Here is an 18,812-nt window from a genome sequence, read left to right as displayed (position 1 = left end):
TAGAACCCAGTCCAATCTTTCCTATATTTGTGTGGATATTTAATACAGTACTTTAAAGTCTGATAGACTTCTTGCATATCTAACCTAGTGCCTAAATACTCCTCTGCTATGCTAACGAAACCCAGCTCCCAAAATAGTGTCAAGAGTAGGTTTGTTTTAAGCAGTCTGGGTGCTGATGTATCACCACTTCCTCTTTTCTGTCATGTAACCCCAAGATGTTCATTTAGGCTTTAAGGGAAGGGGTGTTGCTGTTCCTCATGATAGTTGTTTGTCCAAAGGGCAGGAGTTCAGCATGATTGGCTTTCCCATATTGATTAGGATAAAGAGCTACTTTTGAATGTCCTAATCTCCTCACCTTCCCTCTCTTCTGGTGCAACTGGAGATGACAGTACCTAGGTGTTACCACATCACTTCCTCAAAATCCACAACCTGTTGGAAGGGGGGGAAAAAAGTGCAATTGAATTTTCCTGTTTACGGGTCTTTCTGACACCCCAGAGGTATTTCCTCTGCTACAGTGAATATCAAGCCCTCAAAAGGTATCGCTGTGGCTTGTGGAAATACCTTGGAGTGCAGCCTTCTGGGTGCCAGGCCAGAGGAGGGACACATGCGTTCTTAAATCAACCATCCTTTGACCTCTGCCAAAGGATGGAGCAAAGCTTTAGTCTACAGCTGCAAGTCAATCCAAGCTGGGTTAATGGTTGTGTTTCCTGCCAATGGTCCCCAGGTAGCTCAAGTCTTTCTCTGACCTTCTTAGAATCTGTAGCACCCAGCACCCCTGCAGCAGCTGGTCTTGCTCAGCAGAGGGCAGTCCTGGGGCCCTGTGCCAGCTCTGCCATCCTCCTGTGTCTGATGGTATCAGCAATGGTCCCCCCTGTGCCGCACAGCACCCCAGCCCTCTGCCCCAGCCCCACGTGGCTTCAAGTTGTTAACAGGGGTTGGGGTGGGAAGGGAGAAGACACCAAACATCCCACAGCTTGGTGTTGGGGAAGAACCTGAGCTGGGAGACCTCAAATGTTCATTGCTGTGTATGTCATTGGTCGCTACCCAACTGAACTACAGCCCCTTTGTGTCGGCTGCCTGACTCCTCCCCAGCCTGTCCACATCTCTCTCCACTCCGGTGAGAGGAAATGTCAACTCCTAAGGATTTTTGGTTAAAGCTGCAGGTGGAGCTTTGTGTTTAACAGATGGTGACTTCATGGCTGTAGAGTGTGAAATACTATTTTTCAAGTTGCTTCTTTCCTTTGCAGTTTTTTCTGTGAACTGTCTTTCACTGCACTACTTCCCCCACCAGAAGCTCAATGTATTGTTTTATGCTTCAGTGATGTTCTGTCTTTGTCTTTCCTCTAAAAGCTGATGCTTGTACTGTAAGAATGTAACACCTAGAGGGTGAGTTTCATGGCTGCTTGTCCTCTGGCAGTAAAGCTGTAATGGCATTGCAGTAGGGTTTTTTATTATTCCTCATTTTTCCCTTTTTCTTTCACTTGTGTACAGAGAACTTTGGAAAAACCTTTGTGTCCAGGCAGGAGGCCTGCTCTGCCAGCTGCTCTGGGCTAGCACTTGCCCTCAGACTTCCCTGAGCGTTTACAAGTGTAGGAGCGCTTACAACACTCCCTGCTGGCTTGTGCCTGCAATTGCAGTTAAAGCAATACTGGTTCCTATGGAATACAGACCCCTGCTCTGCTTAGTGACATAAAAAAGGTCACAATACAGCTTCCTTCTTGCTGAGGAAGCTAAATCAGTCTTCAAGGCCAAGCTGAACACTCAGCTCTCAACCCTTATTTCATGTTACAAGCCAGTCTGGGAAGCAGAAACTGATGATGAAACTTCACATTCATCTCCTTTTCTAAGCACTTCTCAAAGGTTGCCTTCTGCTGAGGGGGGCTGCACCCCTCCACATCATCCTCCTGCTGTGAAGCAAGCCCACACTATGCTGGTTCAGCAGGAAGGTAACCCAGTCACTTGTGCAGCAGTTACTCAGCCTCGATTCACTTCCTCACCCTAGTGTCTGATTCAGCCACCAAACAAAAAATGGCACTGAAGCAAAGCCTTCATGGTTTAGCAAAAGGAGTTTTGCTTTTTATTGTAAGTCTCCTTTCAGTACAGTGTCATTTGTGCTTCTGATCTCTGACCAGACATCTTACTTAAAAAACCCAAAACCCCACACACCACTACCTCCCAGTCCTCATGTAAAGCCCTGGCCTACAGTCACTGCAGCTCAATGATGTGATGGAGAAGGCAGGTAAGATAGCATTTTACTTAAAAATTATTTCCACAGGAAATGATTTGATTTACATTTGTCACAAAATCAGTTCATTCACCAACCAGTTACAGAGGCTACATTTAATCCAAACTAGCCACACAGGTACTTCCTTTCTATTGCACGTTTAGAGGAGGTTCAAGTCCAGCACAAGAAGGAGGTTCTTGCAGCCCAAGAGGATGGATGAGTTTAAGGTGATCATAAATGCACATGTCTGTAGCAATTGGATAAAAATTGATCCTGCAAAAGCTGAAATATACTGAAATGAGACAAGTGGCTTCAAGGAGAGAGCCATTTCCTAAGCTCCTGACCGCAGGAAGTGCACTGGGGTCCATTCCCTTGAGCTGCTGACCAGAGGCTGCAGTTAGGGTTTCTGCACTGGCGGTTGTGTGTAGTCTTTTGAGCCTGGCAGCGGTGGTGGAGGGCCTGCAGGGTAGTCTCTAGGTCCTGATGGAGGCAAGTCTCTGTTAGGAGAAGGTGTATAGTCTCTGGAGCCAGGTGGGGGGAGCTGTGGGCCTGGAGGATAATCTCTTGGGCCAGGAGGACCTAGGGGTTGAAAAGGAGGGTGCCCACGTCCATAGCCTCTTGGATCTGGAGGAGGTGGCAGTGGGCCAGGAGGCAGATCTCTCATTCCTAAGGGTGGGCCAGGTAAGAAATCTCTTCCAGCTGGAGGTGGCAGAGGAGCACCACGAACTAGAAGGAAAGGAAAACACAGAGAATTAAATGAAATCTTGCTTCAGAGTAAATGGTGAAGAAGGTCCTGATGTGTTCTTGATTTTTTGGAGCAGCTCTGGTGTGGGTCACTGTCACATGCACACCTCTCCAGCCATGAATTATGTTCTAGTGACTTGTGGCTGCTGGTTTCCAGTTTAAATGAGGTAAAATGCCTCCTTAATAGCTTGGCATGAAAGAGGCTTGAAAAACCCCACCTGTCCAAGCTCACTGAGCAAGACAGCTCCACCCCAGGAAGCAGGGGGAAGCATCTGCCATGCTAACAGGTGGCACATCTCAGTTCTACAGCAGGCTACTGAGAAGCACAGTGGGGCAGGTTCAGCACACGGCAATGCAACTGTACCTAGGGGCACAGGAAGAGGTCGAGGCCCAAAGTGCCCACGGAGAGCAGCTGGCGGCGGACCATAGCGAACCGGTGGTGGAAGTGGAGGGCCCATTGCTGGGGGAGTCATGATAGGTGTCCCAGGGAAAGAAGGTGGGCCTTTGGGAACAGCATTAGCCTGTGGGAGATGAGGTTATTTTCAGTGTTACTGCATCACAGAAGTACTGACACTGCTGAACACCACAACCATTTGCCCAAAGACCAAGAGATGGAAAAGTGAAAACCAAACCCATGCAGCACACCTCAAAACACCTTAACCAGGAGAAAAAAGGGAAAGGTACTGCACCATCACTGTCCCTTCACCCAGAGCACCACTCGCAGTACCTAGGAGTGAATGCTTGGTGCATTTTCTGAGACAACAAATTTCCTTCAGCTAGAGCTGTACTGAAGAAAAATTCAATCCCTTTTGAAGTGGGTAAAGGGCCTGGCACCTTCAATTACAGAGGGAATCGTGCTTCAACACCACAGGTAAGTCAGCTTCCTGGGATGAGTGGTGTAGTCACTCAAAGCTCTTTTGCCTGCAGGCCTTAACCTAAAAGATGTTGTTGCCTTAGTTCCATAACACCCAGAGAGCAACTGTTAGATAACCCTTGTGAGGCAGAGGTACCAGCCCTTGGTTAGTGTTGCAGTTTGTTACTTGGCAGCTCAGAGCACCCAGCCTGTTACTCCTCTCCATCAAAGCAGACTAACACCATATGCAGCCTCTGAATACTCACTGTAGCTGGTTCAACAGAAGGTGAAGAAGCAGTGGTTACACAAGGGGCTTCAGGCTCTTGGGGAGAGGGCTGCTTTGTTTGAATTATTTTTTTTTGGACAGCAAATAAGGGTAGTGACAGAATGTGGACAAGACAGGACATGATACAGTTAAGAATCAGCAGGAAGTACAGTGAATCAAGTACTCAATGATTCCTTAAGGTTGGGGGTTTTTCAGCTTACCACTCCATCCACTGCTGTGGAAGGGGAGGAGGTTCTTGGCACAATCATGGATGCTACAGCAGGCCCAAGGTCTATAAAGAGAGCCACAAATGCCAAGTCTTAGCATGGCTGGGGTGAGGAACATGGCTTCTAAATTGTATTTTGGAATTGAAAGCAAAACTGAGTCAGTTGCAGGTGGCTTCAATCCATGTAACTTACCAGGAAGAGACATCCTTCCAGGTAACTCTGGTGGCCTTCGTGGAGCAGGGGGACCATCTACCACTGAACCTTGAGGGGAAACAAGAACCCCAGAGACTCCAATCAATGTCTGCCTGAGCTATTTCTTGTTCTCTTAAAAATAAATGACTCACCTGTGTATTAATAAAGTAGTTATCAATACTGAACACTATCCCTAGAACCAAGACCAGACCCTAGTGCTCCTGTGGTGGTAGCATTAGAGATGGTTATCACAGAAAGGAAACTTCACTGCTTACCAAATTCACCCCTGGAGCCTTCCCTTCGAGGGGCAGAAAGGGGTCGAGCAGGAACTTCTATCATCTGCGTGGGTGATGGATTGCCTCCACTCACAGGTGATGGGCCAAAAGAGCCATCCCTGCTCAAGGGCCCTATGCCAAGGAAAAGGGAAAAAAAAATGCTTGATTTACTTTTCTACAATTTATCAGAGCCTTATTGGTTTAGGATTTACTGCCTCCAAGAGCAAACACTGGGGAGAAACATCAGCATTTACCTTGGCGTGGGGGGACCTGGCGATTGGGTCTGCCTGGAGTTGGCTTTACAATTAGTGGTCTTTGAAGCATGGTGAGTTTTAGGTTTACATCTATTAATCTAATTGGAAAAAACAACAGAGATTTGTTTTTAATTATTCAAACAATACATGTCAGTTATATTTGTTATAAAATGTAACAAGGCAAGCTGCAAAAGCTTTCACCAAGAAATCTTATTTTTACCATCAAAACTGCTTAATACTGGTTTAAAATTCCTAACTCAGCCATGTCCTGCATTGCAGGAGAGGAAATGACCCAAAAATGTGCCAGGGGAGGGGTAGGTTGGATAGCAGGAAGAATTGCTTTACTGGAAGAGTGGTCAGGCTTTGCAACAGGCTGCCCAAGGTGGTGGTAGAGTCACCGTTCCTGGAGGTATCCAAGAAATGTGTGGACATGGCACTTTGGGACATGGTTTAATTAGGCCATTAGGTTGATGGCTGGATCCACTGATCTTTGAGGTCTTTCCCGACCCAAACAATCCTATGATTTAAAGCACACACAGGTGCCCTGCTTGAGCTCCTCCTCTCCCAGTCATCATGCAGCATGTTCAAAGAGCAACGAAACTGGTCTGCTCTGCACTCACTTTTGTCTCAGGTTGGCTGCTTCTCTTTTTTCTTTAGACAGAGCTCTCTCAGCAGCGCGGGCAAGAATCTGTTAGGGAGAATTTTGCCAGCTGCATTAGCTGCACCAACCTGAGGTCAAACACAAATTCTTTGCCTCAGAAAATGGCAAGCATCCTTACCCAATTGTCATGTGCCTTTTTCTCATGAGCAGCAATCTGAGAAGAAAAGAAGTATTTTAGTATGATCTGTGTCAGACCAACCACTCTCTCCAGTAACTCACTACAGGGCACTGGAATGGTGCAGTAAAAGGTGACAACCACCAGCAAGCAAGAACTGTACCTGGTTTTTGTAAGATCTCTCTGTTTTTTGTAATTCATCTTCCATTTCTTGGATCCTTTGCCTGTAGAAAAAAAAAAAAAGAAAAAGAGGGGAAAGAGAAATTTAAATGACTGTTGTTCCAGAGCTGAAACAAAGGAAAACAACAGACTTCAGAAACTGAGCTTACTTGTAAACTTTCACTTCCTCGATGGCCAGCACAGCCTTTTCATCTGCAGCAGACAACTTCTGCTCCTTCTCCTGGCGCTCATATTCCTCCTGGGTTAGTTTCCTGCATCAGGGAAAAAAGCAGCAGCATGTATTCCACCATTCTCCACCTACAACTCCAACACAAGGTGTTCCTCTGCTACCATCAGTGACATCAAGATCTATGATACTGTGTGAGAATACAGAGAACAAAGAGATTACTTTTGAATCCAACCAGACAAATACTGTCTTGTGAAACCAACAGACAAACTGTGTATAAAACAGACTCTTTTGTGTATAAAAGAGATTGTTCTCTGTATAAAAGCTGAAAAATAAGGACTGGGAAGTTCTGAGAGTACCTAAAAGATCTAAACCAACTGATTCTGACTGAGGTCAGCGTAACCCAAACAAATTGTGGCCGTTAAGGCCACAATCTTCTCCTTGACACTTCTGTACAATGTGGCATAGCAACCACAGAATCTGCACACAAAGCCATCCATTTCCCTCTTCCATCCATCTTCCTCTTCTTGGGTTTTTATTCTAATGTTAGAAGGCAACATTGTGCATAGTTAAGTGAGAATCTCTTTAGGGTCACTAAATGGTGGGAAAACTCACCAGCTTTCATTCCAAATACACCTTCAAATGATTTGATCCTTCTGAGCAAAGAGCAGTTGGAGAGTACCTATGATGGAGTATGCTATGTTGTCAAAAAGCAAAGAAAGGAAGGCTTACTTCTGGAGTGCCATCTCCTTCTGCTGGTAAAGTTCACCAAGGATCTCCACTTTCTGCTGTAGGGTTTTGCACTCATTCTCCAGTCGAGCTTTGGCCGACTGGAGCGAAGAGGAGTCGTGCTCTAATCTTTTTATTTGCTCTGTTGGAGAAGCAAAGGTAGGTGAGGAATTTGAAAGAAGCTGCAATGAAAACTGCTCTGACCTTTAAAATGCTGTTTTCAAACTGCAAACAGCATTTCATCCTAACCCTTATTTTTCATTGCTAAGCTTACCTTCCAGCTCGTGTCGTGCTGCTACCTCATCGCTCAGTTTGGACTGCAGGAGGTTTCTGTCTTCCTCAACTAAGGATAACATGGTTTTCACCTGAAAAGAAAAGCAGAAAGTTTATGATCTTAGGCACAGCAGTCATGTGGTGGCATCTATTAGATTATCTTGTGCAGCATACCCTGGAGACATCCATCATCTGCTTAATCTGTGTCTTCATCTTCTCACTCTCATTGTCTAGAAGAGAAAAAGACATTTGTTTTCCCTGGGTCTTAACCCCAGTGCCCTGAAATTTACAACTGTTATAAATAATGCTCCCTACACTGCAAGCTGGGATAGATCTCTCACACAGCAAAAAAACCCCAAACAACAACAAACCAACAACACACCAAGAATACCCCAAAATAACAACAAAAATGCTCAAAACCACCAAAACCACAAAAAACAAACCCCAGGCCAAAACCAAACCCAAACCAAACCCCCCCACAACAGACTAATAAAAACAACACACCCTCACACAACAGAGTCATAGAATAGAATCATAGAATCAATAAGGTTGGAAAAGACCTCAGAGATCATCGAGTCCAACCTGTCACCCAGCACCTCCTGACAACTAAACCATGGCTCCAAGTACCACATCCAAGCCTTTTCTGAACACCTGGAAGACCAAGGATGGGTCACCTGCCAACTGGCAGCAGAGGCAAGGTGCAGAAAGTCACCTGCCCTGTCCACCCCAGGCAGCAGCTCTTTGGAGGGAGCAGCCCAAAATGAAGCCACAACTGTCCTGAGCTTCAGCTTGACCCAAACCCTCCTCTCATCTCCTCCTTGGCCAAAATCCTCCTGAGCTCATCCCTGGCCCAAAGCCTCCTCAGACATCCTCACTGAAGTTGTGTTCTGAAGAAATCTGGGGCCACTGATGAAGATGACACCTCCAGGTGAGACAGAGAGAGGCCACAGCAGGCACTCAAGCACAGCTTGGGGGCAAAAACCCACCACAGCAATTCCATGGCAAGCACAACTATTAGATTTAATCCCAAAGGCATTCAGAAGAGTCCTTCATGTCAGTTCTCCTAGCCACCACACCAATATTAATGTGAGCAGTACCTCCTATTAATGTGAATAGTACTGGACATAGCATCTGACAAACCAAGAAGTGGAAGTTTCCAGCCCACACATACCATATGGTTGGAAAAAAAGCAGGGGGGGAAAAGATACATGAAGGAAAATAAAAGCTACAAGAGGACTTCCCAAAGCAGAGATGTAGCACATCCCTGTGCAACAGCAGGAATGGCAAACTGCCTGAGTGCTTTTGAAAAGGTCTATTTCAATCTTTCAGATTTAAAGTATGTGATCACCTGAACTAGTTACCTGCCTAGAGGTAAGCACAATGCTCACTAAGGATTCAAATGTGGCATAAGAACAAAGCAGATTCTCAGCTTTCAGAACATGCTTAGTTATTAACCTTCGTACTCCAGCTTTAAAACTGTGTTATTGCACTTAGAACATCCCTAAAAGGTAACCTAAAAGCAGTTATTGGTCTTTTTAGTGGCTCCTCCCTTCAGTCAGGAGCTATTTTGTGTCTGAGGGTTCAAGCTGGCAGTCTCTAAACTCACAGGGAGCTACATGCAAGGCCTCCCCCTGTGCCCCATCACACCACACACTTCAGCCACTGGCCTAGCAGCAGGAGGTGGCATTACTGTACCTGGCAACTCTCCATTGGCCAGATCTTCTCCTGTGCTCCACTCACGCCCTTCCTCATCCTTCCTGGTCTCAGCTGCTGAATCCATGTCAAGCTGTTTCAGCTGCATAATGCAGTTAGTTAAAACCTGGGGATGAAATAAAAGGTTCACTCAGGAAGAATGGCTCTGCATTTTTCAAGTCTTTTTAAGTACCTTCTGATGTGTAATATTTAAAAGCAAGCTTGTAGTAGTGTGAACCCACTTCAATTTCATTTTCCTTGTAGGCAAGGGCTTCTTCTATGTCCTTCTGAGACTTCTGATACAGTTTGATCTGCTCACTGAGCTCAGTGTGCCTCTCACTCCAACCTTCAGCTTCTTTCAGCAGCTATACAAAACACCAAGGCAAGATGATAATTTGTTTTTAGTACAGGGTAGATGTAATGAAAATCTACTTCACTGCCAGCTCTGGTGATCACCAATCACCACAGGTTCCAGATACAGAGGCTCAAGCTTCACAGTTACCACACTCAGCACTAGTCCATTGGTAGAACTGGATGCTGGGAATCTTTCTGGATTATTAAAGGGTTTTACTAATTTGGTATTTTCTCAGCCAATATCCCAACATCACAACCTAACTGTTCATACACTTGAAAATATGAGGAATTAACTGCAGTCCAGGGGTAATCAAGCCCCATTCCTTAAAAGGGCCATCTAGGAAGGAAATCACAGAGATATTTACAATTATTTGTAAAATAATTTGTCATTTCAGGGCTAAAGGCCCTCCCCATTTAGCTTAGCTTCAGAATTGCTTTTTGGCAACTCTTCCCTCAGCTCTGATTATGCAATGGCTGCCACATCTGCACAGACCTTCTGGGAAGTTGCTGACAACACACTCCAATCTCTGGAAGCGGCAAAGCCTTCCTACTGCAAAGATGTGGCTCACCAGCACAAAGAGCCTGTGCAGGCAGGTGCAAGGGGGTTAACTTTCATCTTGATAACATGAAATGTGAAATTCTGCCATGTTAGCACAACAGAGACATGCTGAAGTTAAGCTCAAGACAACTAGGACTAAAGCCATCACACTCTCCTCACACGAGAACCAGAGTCGCATAGCCTGGGCATAACTTACTTGCTCCTTGCTCTTTTTCAGCCGAGCATTCTCTTCCTGCACATGCTGAAGCTCAGACTTCACCTTTTTTTCACTTAGTTTAGCTTCATTAAGGGCTAGCTGCACCTACACAGGAAGCAAAAAGGAACAAAAAGACATCAAGTCAAACTGTAATGGAGGAAGAGCTACATATTACCTCACAAAATGGAAAAGAAAAAGGTCTTATGCGCACAAGCTGCTGTCTTCTATTACATCCTAGGTACAAGAAGTGTGACTGTTGAGAGGGTGTAGGTAATGCTTTACCTCTGAAAGCTCTGCAGAATGCACATTGATAGCCTCTTGGAGTTTCTCCAAGGACTTCTGGGTTTCAGAGATCTGTGTAAGAAAAAGAGATGAGCTGTGACTTTGCAGTAGCCTGGTACATGGCTTAGACTGATGAATCATTTTACCTGTGTAATTGAACTTCCCCTTTATGCTTTCAAAACACCAGTAAGTTTCCCCTTAAAGCAGCCATTAAACTAAGAGCAACACAGTGCTGCCTTATCAGCAAGGTGAGAAATTGAAACATACAGCACACTGGAATCAGTACCTCCCATGACTCTGCCCATTTGTGGCTAAGAAATTTCCCTAAACACCTGCAACAGTCTAGAATGAAAGCAACACCTGCTGCTGTCCTTAGCAACAGCCTTTGATCAAAACAAGACCAAAGGCCTTGCTGGAGCTTACCATTCATAAAGAACATCACATTTTTAAAGAGGCGGGGGGAGGGGAGGGAGGGGGAAAGAAAACCCTTAAGTATCTCAAGAATTACAGATCCTCACACTTAATACAGAACTAAACGCTTCCTTCAAGTACAAGAAAACATCTCTTGTTAACCCAAAACCTTCAGCTCATATTGTTAAGGAGCTTCCTGGCTCCATCCTGACTTGAATACATTGGTTTGTGTGTGAAAGCACATAACCGTGCAAGTCCATCAAAATAACCTAACAACAACAACAAAAAACCCACAAACGGATTCTCCCTCTTCAAGCCTGGGATGAACCTGAAATTTCATTTCAGTTCTCTTTTTGAGGAGGCTCATGTCATTTGTTCTGCCCCTATCTGGTCACCCATCAGGTCGTGACCAGCTTTCAGGGTTACGTTAAGAACATTACAGGACACAAGTGTGGTTGCTCTTACCTTGTTCTGTTTCTTCTCGTTCTTTTTTCTCTCTGTTTCAAGCATTTTCTGCAGATTTTTTACTTTGTCATCTAGCTGATGGTTTGCTTCTTCCAATTCTTTGACAGTGTCCTTGAAAACAAAACCAAACCAGAACACCAAATATGAAAGATTCATGGAATGGCTTAGGTTGGAAGGGACCTTGAAGATCATCTAGCTCCAAGCCCCTTGCCATGGGCAGGGATACCACCCACTAGACCAGGCTGCTCAAAGCCTCATCTAGGCCAGAAGGCTCAAGGCCTCAAGATCAGCTAAAGCAAATGAGTTTTTTGATGGTTTTGCTTTCATTAGAGACAACTAACTGTTTCTTACCTTAAGCCCTGCAGTTTCATCAGAGAGAATGTCTTTTTGTTCTTGGGCCACTTTCACAGATTCCTTTGCTTCCTTTATCTAAGCAGAGAAACAACCAAACAGAACTGAGGAAAAAAAACTGTCACCATAATATTCAGTAAGAGTAGAAAACACAAATATTAGCTGTTGCAGTGACTGTGCCATTAAATGAAAACCAGGAAATCAGGAAGCAAAAGCTAGAAGGATACCTTGTGATCATACTCTGAGATCTTCTCCAAGATTTCTGTTTTTTCTTGCAGAAGGTTTTTAATCTTTTCAGCAAGCTGCTTTTCAGTCACTAGGGGGTAAAAAAAGAAAAAGAAAGAAAAGGCAAGCTTCCAGTAACTGTAGTTCATATCCAGGGGGGTGGGGGGGAATCAGAGCTATCGTTACTACAGCTTCAGGGAACGTTTTCCAGGACTAAAGCATGAATCAGGACAGTGCCAATTCCCTGGCAGTCAGCCCTTTCTGCAGGAGTCCAAGTATCTCCAGGTTTCATTGAAAGCTGGGACACTGACACAAGGCATACAGCTCTTGCATCCGTGTCACAGAAGCTGGTCACACAATGCACAGGGGAGCAGAGTAAGGTGCTGGCTGCACACAGATTAAGATGCATTCAAGGGAAGAAGTGGCAGCAAGGATGTCAGAGCAGACTAACTGCTGCTTTAACAACTGGGGGGAAATGCAACACCTTCCCTAACCACCATTTTCTACTATGTTGAAACCAAATGTTTAGTTAGCAAAGGTAACAGGATGAAAGCTCTGGAAGACCTACTGAGAACAGAAATGGGACTGACAACTAGCAGACAGCATCAGAAAGCCTCAGGGAACCACACTGCTTTCTAACAGACCTCCAAAGGGCTGTGACCAAGCAACAGCTCTTTAGGCATGCATTTGTTTCTCAACCTGAACAGGTTGCCAACCAACTCCTAGGATTTGACCAAGATCATTAACATACTACTTCTACTGCAAATTAAAGAATGTCCAATTGCCCTTCTTCTTCAAATCCTAAACCACCTCAAGTCCCATTTGCCTCACAGCAAATCCTGAGGCACAAACAGGAAGCACTGGTTGTTCCAACTGCATCCCACAGGGTGCAATGGCAACTGCTACTCCTCCTTCCCCACCCACACGCAGGATTCTGGGCCAGAGGGCCCTGCTCTGTTGAGAACCAACACAGACTGCTGAGGTATAAGACAACTCTCAGCAGTCTAAGGAGGGCAAGAATCCCTGCATTAGCTGTCTCTCCCAATTTTACCACTGTCATGAAGAAGAGGTAATAATTTTTCACCTTTGAGATTCCAAATACAATCCATCTTTTAAAGCATCTTGGTCACTCTTATTGCTCCTCTATTTTGGATAAAGATTTTAATATCAGTATGACCTTTATCATGCTTGAAGAATCTCTCTTGTTCTCAGCTTTACTAGTTTCTATACACTGCCACCCAAAACCATATATTTGGGGGGGGGAGAAAGAAAGATGAGATCTACATTCCTGTTTGTTTTTAGAGTGGGAGGATATTCCTACCCCTCCAATTACTGTAATTGTTTGGCAGTTATGATAGGGTTTTTTTCAGCTCATCAATTCTGCATTAATTGTACAGAAGGAAACTGCAGTGCAACTACAAAGAAACTAAGAGAGGAATGATTGGTAAGTGGTAGTTTGAGAAAGAAAGATTTAGAGAGCTCATGTGAAGCCAGTTACTTTATATTTTTTGTGTTGCATTCCATTATTAATTTCATCTATCACCTCTATTTCTTTTATTTCATATACTTGAAGCTGGAGAAATGCTCTTGTAAAAAGCAAGGTGCTGGCCACAGGAGTATCTTTTCTGCATGTTTAGCTCTACATATAGAAGGTCTCTCTGTGACTCCCCAGGAGATTCAGGCTCCCCTCAATCCAAACAGGCAAAAGGAACTAGCTGCTGCTTTTTGTGAGACATGACAAGCAAAAGAAGGTTCACTGCTAGTAAGAAGACAAAACCACACTGCCCCACCACCATTTCACCAGCAAACCAATGGATCACATTGATGTAGAACAAAGTGAAACTTTTCTTTACCCTTTCATTTGCAGGTGCCAACTGCAGTGTTTCTCCTGATCAAATTACCAAAAGGAAACCCCACATCCTCAGGTTCAAGTAAACATCACCTACTGGCCAAGCTTACACCATAACCTTAGTGTTCTCATTCAAAAGAAGTGAAGATGAGTAACAAATACTTGGTCCTCTGAAGAAATCTTCCAAACTTTTAAATGCCTAAGTATTAAGTACACTGAAAAGCACAGAGAAGCTTACCTTGATATATTCTACTCTTTACCTATGGAGGGAAAAAAAAAAAGCCATTAAAAAAGTGTTAAGTGAAAAATGTCATTAATTTCCCCTTAAGAAAAAAAGCCACCACTTATATGCAGATTAAAGAAGCATATGGAAAGTACATCTATCACTGCCAAGAAGAGTGTTGAATAACACTACAAACAAGCTTAAGCTGTTTTCTAATAAAAGCCTCTAGGCTAATGCCCTGGTCCTAGAGCCTTAGTAAATGCCTGTTTACTCAGTCACTAAAAGGATAGCAGAAGTTGCCCACATCCAATCGGCAACAAAGAAAGGAAGCCAGTTTGCATCTAAGGACTGTCATGAACTTGGAAACACAGAGAAATATTTACATCCCAGACCCTGATCCTTTTAAAGCCATGTTATGTTTAGGTGACAGTTGCTGATTTCAAAATTAACACCATTAAAGAAGAATTCCAGAAGCTTTCTTCTCATGCTGCTAAGACTATTTCATATTTGAAACTGACCTAGAGTATTCAGTACCAAAACTAAGCAAGGGGGAAAAAAAATTACCAATATTGTTACTAATAATATTTTTTAGTTATTTTTGTCAAGGAAAGGATTCCACAGACTTCCAGAGTCTTTCATCACTGAATTTGACAGCTTTAAATAAACTGCCCTCCTTGATTTTCATCTCTCTATTCCCAAGGAGCTGCACTGGGATACTTGAGAGCACTTTTCTTGCACGGGAAACTGTCCATGCAGAAAAAGAGGAGGACAAATGAGAAGAAAAGTGAGGAAAGGGCTCTCCAGTGAGAATTAAGATCAGGTGTTTAGGTTTCTAAATGCAGTGCCCGCAAGCCACTGGACAACATGAAGGGGAAGGGATTAACTGCTTGTTTTGGAAATAGTCAGCAACAGGCTCAAGCACATGGAAAGCTTCTCATTTCAAAGATATGCTGACCCTTTCCTCAGCCTTCTTGATTTACATAATACTCCCCTATTTTGCTTTTGAAACTGCCAGCTGCTAAAAAAAAACCCCAACCACCTCAATTAACAGCTTAAAAGAAACACTTCTTAGCTTGAAGAAAAGTACAACTTACTTTAGCTACTAAGCCTTCATGTTAATGCCCTGAATGGAAAAAGTAAGGACACAAAAGACTACATATTAGGAAGAAATTCTTCCCCATGAGGGTGGTGAGACACTGGAACAGGTTGTCCGGGGAGGTGGTGGAAGCCTCATCCCTGGAGGTTTTTAAGGGCAGGCTGGATGTGCCTCTGCGCAACCTGATCAAGTGTGAGATGTCCCTGCCCACGGCAGGGGGTTGGAACTGGATGATCCTTGAGGTCCCTTCCAACCCCTAACAGTTCTATGATATTGCTTCGATCTCAGTTAACACTGAAAGTGTTTAACCATACAGACACTGAGCAGCAAGTGAAAGAGCAGCAGGCTTGCAAGCATGAAGTATACTCACTGAAAGGCAGGTTCTCCAGAAAATTATAGTAAGTGTGGCAATTCCCACTAAGGCAGTGATAATAACAGGCTCCCATGGAAGTCCATGGAAATCAGGCCCAGGACGAATTTCCTCAGGCAGTGTAGCAACCAACTGAAAACCGACAGCATTGACAATAATGAATATGTTACCATTAAACACTTGGGCAAAGCAAGCAATCTGCCAAATGCTTTTTACTCCTCTCATAAAGACAGAGAACCATCTAGAGCTTTCTTGCAGTTTTTCTGCCAACTGAAAACTGAAAACCAAGAAAACCACAAAGCAGTTTGATGGTTGCATTTCAGCTCAGAAGTCCAAGTATCTAGAAGACACCTGACATGACAACCTGCTGGCAAAAAGCAGCTACTCCAGAATAAGCTGATACACGTATTTAGCATTACACAGTGCTGGTAGCTATTTGGTGTGTTTCCAAAGTGCTGTAAGGATGGAAAAATATAGAAAAAACCCTAGTTTTACATCTGGATGTTTGTAACAATCCAACACACAGCAGCTCAGACCTCTTCTCTACTATCACCCTGGTCACAGGGTCATGTGTCTCGTCATACGACTATCTTGAAGGCCAGAGAGCACCAGCTGCCTGGGAAAGGTGTGAGTACCTGGCACAGCTCTGTACAGGGCTGACACAGCCATGGCGCTCGGAAAATAACCTGTCCCAGCCACACGGAAATCGCTGCCACCTCCCTGTCCCCAGGTGACACAAGTGTGGGATTCAGAAGGTGGTACACACTTGCCCCTGCCCAGCCCAACCTGGGGGCAAGCTGGCCTCTTCGCAGGCACCCTCTTCCCCCCCACAAGCGTCGGAGTGCGGCGGGAGGCAGGCAGCGATCCCTGCTCGTGTTGACGCCAGCAGACGCCTCCGCTGCCTCCCGCAGGATTGCCCCACATGGCAAGGCAGGGGCGAGGGAAAACAGCTCCTTCACGTAGGGAGCGGGGCAGGTGTACACAGAGGTGACCCCCCTGGGGACGCAGAACATCTCCCTCAGCCCATCTCCCCCGGCAGGACAGGTGATCACTCGAAGCGCCGAGCCCCCCCCCCTCCCGACGGTTTGGACCGGCAGAGCCCCTCCGCCGTTTGGCACCCGCCCGCCGCCCCCAACGGCTCCCACCGACCGGGGAGGGCTGCACGGGGCGGCCCGGGGCGGCCCTGTCCGGCGCGCGCCACACCGCCACCCCTCCGTCCTCCTCCTCCAACCTCGCGCACCTGCAGCAGCGGCCGCGCGGGGGGCTCCATGAGGCGCGCACCGGCGCCGCCGCCCGCAGGGTCCATGGCGGCGCGAGCCCAATTTCCCGGCACACGTCAGCCCTCCGTGACCCCGCCCCGCCCCCCGGCGCGCGCCCGCCCGTCCGTCCGTCCGCGTCATCGCCGAGCGCCGCCGAGCTCCGCCCAGCTCCGCCCAGCTCCGCCCGCCCGTCGCCGGCAGGCGCAGGCGCCGGCGCCATCTCCATCTCTGCCGCTCACCTGTCGCAAGAACTCCCGGGCTGCGGGCGCCGCTTCCTTGAAGGTTCCCTGTGGGGAGGCGGCAGTGCCTGCCTCAGGCCTGCGTCCTTCGGGCCGCCTGGCGCCTTCATCGGGGTCTGGAGGAAGCAGAGAGCCGTTACCTCACGGAGCGGCCGTGCCGTCCTCAGCCGTCGCCAGCAGACAACCCTCCCACCCCGGATTCTGCAGCATCTCAATGCTTTAAGAGGCAGAAGTCCTTTAAAAGGACGCTGATGCTTCAGAAAGCGACAAGAGTCCTTAGAAAAGATGCTGATACTTTAGGAAGAGGCTAAAGTCCTTAAGAAAGGCCACTGATGTTAGAGAAAGGCCTGTAGATACACAAAGCCACCTTGCCAAGCCTGCCTCAGACAGCGCACAGGGAACTTCAGCAGCAAGTCAACAACACAGCACGCTCCCTTCGATTCCTAATCGATAATTCTGCATCTTACAATAATTTTACAGCAGTAGCACTAATGGGGCATAAGCTTTAAACTATCTTTATTTGTACCCTATCTGAAGCCTGTCACTTCCTCTCACTGCTACTGTCGACATGAATTCAAGGTCAGCATATTCAAATAACCACCTGCCCAGCCTGTTGTTAACACCCCAGAACAACTCTTGGGACTAGTGGTTCTACCAGCATCTCCCCTGCTTCTTCTCAGCACATCTAGCAGTCCTCATAGGAATTCCTGGCAGACAGTATCAATCCATCATTAAGGAAGGAATGGAAGATGGTCTAAAGCACAACTGAACTGCTTAAACGTGTAAGTAATCCACCAGCCATTTAAAATCCATTAGATATCTGCATTCAACTTAAAATGTTCCTCAAAACTTAGAAGCTACTCATAAGTGCTTGGCTATGGGAACAGTAAGCAAGATTGATTAAGTAGAATCAGAGGTGGAAAAAAAGCTAAGCTTAGCTCTGAGAATGGAGTCAAAGGCAGTTTTCGGCAAAACCAAAGTTGGTGAACATGATGGTAACAGGATGCCTTGGCACAATGAGCAGTCAGCATGGCTCAGTACACTTGCCCTGGAGGGAGAAGGCCTTTGCAGAGCCCAGTCATACATTTCTCCTACTCCAACAAACACCTTAGCCAGAAATTAGTGAACTGCTTGAGAGAAACTACACTCCATCTTTTCTGGAAAGTAATACAGCCCCAAGTCACAGGTTAAAAAGGGCAAGAAGAGAGAGCTCCTGATTCTTATTTCTCTAGAGTGCAAAGAGGTAGTAGAAAAACCACTCTGCTGAGGTGAGTGGTAGTGAGACAATACTGCCACTAGAGGGACTGCCACGGATGAGTGAAAGCCATTAGGGCTGCAGCAACGTAACAACATTAGTGAAAAACCTTGGCATTCAAGCATGCTCCCCTTTAAGAGAGCAAAACAACCCAATTTCAGAAGGTTACCTGCAGCAGTGTTGTCGCTGGCACTCTGTCCTGAATTAACTGACCCAGGGGCAGTATCTCCCAGCAGCGATCCTCTGTCACTATCATGCTGTTCTTCAGCTTCTCTGTGGTCTGAGAAGTTGGCCTTTTCATGTTCAGGTGAAACGTTATCAGCCCTTTCCTCCTCTTCCTCCTCCTGAATGGGCTGTTCTGCCCTCTTATCTTCAAGCTGCTGAAATTCCTGATCGCTTTCACTGATGGCATTTGGATTTCTGATGGATAGTCTGTCATATTCAGCTTCTTTTGCACCATCTGTGACAGACAGGGATATGTGAATTAAACCCTGAGCTAAGGTGTGTTTCTTACTCACAGTTGTTCTCTAGTGAAATACTGCATTTGATGCAACTTCCTTGATACTCTTTTAAACACTTCTGGATTGCTTCCAATAGATTCTCACATCAACTTGTAGTAACATCTAATGAAGTGTTTGTGCAGAATTCATGCAAAGTACCAACAGCTGACCTTGCAATGAAATATTGTGAAGTATTTTCATCTTTCACAACCATCACAAAAGTCACATATTTAACATTTCCTACTGTAAAAGGAGCCTTGACAAGACTGCATCTTACTACCTTGCACATTAATTAGGGGAAAAAAACCAGGAAGCTTTTAGCAGACTC

The 18,812-nt window shown here is 45.7% G+C and overlaps 1 protein-coding gene across 2 annotated transcripts in view; it reads right to left on the bottom strand.

Moving 5' to 3' along the window:
* Positions 1-2,035: 2,035 nt before the first annotated feature.
* Positions 2,036-18,812, bottom strand: part of MIA3 (MIA SH3 domain ER export factor 3) — a 30,192-nt gene continuing 13,415 nt past the window's right edge. Inside the window, exons 5-29 of one of the 2 annotated variants that reach the window (XM_054170282.1) lie at positions 18,154-18,444; positions 16,730-16,845; positions 15,232-15,363; positions 13,781-13,802; positions 11,696-11,784; positions 11,469-11,546; positions 11,118-11,228; positions 10,242-10,313; positions 9,960-10,064; positions 9,093-9,215; positions 8,854-8,977; positions 7,333-7,388; positions 7,160-7,250; positions 6,889-7,027; positions 6,140-6,241; positions 5,974-6,034; positions 5,814-5,849; positions 5,655-5,722; positions 5,035-5,132; positions 4,781-4,912; positions 4,506-4,574; positions 4,308-4,378; positions 4,088-4,159; positions 3,333-3,489; positions 2,036-2,950 (exon numbers count right to left, since the gene is read on the bottom strand). In XM_054170282.1, the coding sequence (XP_054026257.1) occupies positions 2,622-2,950; positions 3,333-3,489; positions 4,088-4,159; positions 4,308-4,378; positions 4,506-4,574; positions 4,781-4,912; positions 5,035-5,132; positions 5,655-5,722; positions 5,814-5,849; positions 5,974-6,034; positions 6,140-6,241; positions 6,889-7,027; positions 7,160-7,250; positions 7,333-7,388; positions 8,854-8,977; positions 9,093-9,215; positions 9,960-10,064; positions 10,242-10,313; positions 11,118-11,228; positions 11,469-11,546; positions 11,696-11,784; positions 13,781-13,802; positions 15,232-15,363; positions 16,730-16,845; positions 18,154-18,444 (2,744 nt within the window). In that variant the 3' untranslated portion in view covers positions 2,036-2,621. Of the gene's footprint in view, positions 2,951-3,332; positions 3,490-4,087; positions 4,160-4,307; positions 4,379-4,505; positions 4,575-4,780; positions 4,913-5,034; positions 5,133-5,654; positions 5,850-5,973; positions 6,035-6,139; positions 6,242-6,888; positions 7,028-7,159; positions 7,251-7,332; positions 7,389-8,853; positions 8,978-9,092; positions 9,216-9,959; positions 10,065-10,241; positions 10,314-11,117; positions 11,229-11,468; positions 11,547-11,695; positions 11,785-13,780; positions 13,803-15,231; positions 15,364-16,729; positions 16,846-18,153; positions 18,445-18,812 lie in introns of those variants that run through there. The other variant, XM_054170274.1, reaches the window with a different exon arrangement.

Source organism: Dryobates pubescens, chromosome 2 (assembly GCF_014839835.1).
Source record: "Dryobates pubescens isolate bDryPub1 chromosome 2, bDryPub1.pri, whole genome shotgun sequence".
NCBI classification, from domain to species: domain Eukaryota; kingdom Metazoa; phylum Chordata; class Aves; order Piciformes; family Picidae; genus Dryobates; species Dryobates pubescens.
This window is presented reverse-complemented; position numbering and strand designations above follow the sequence as displayed.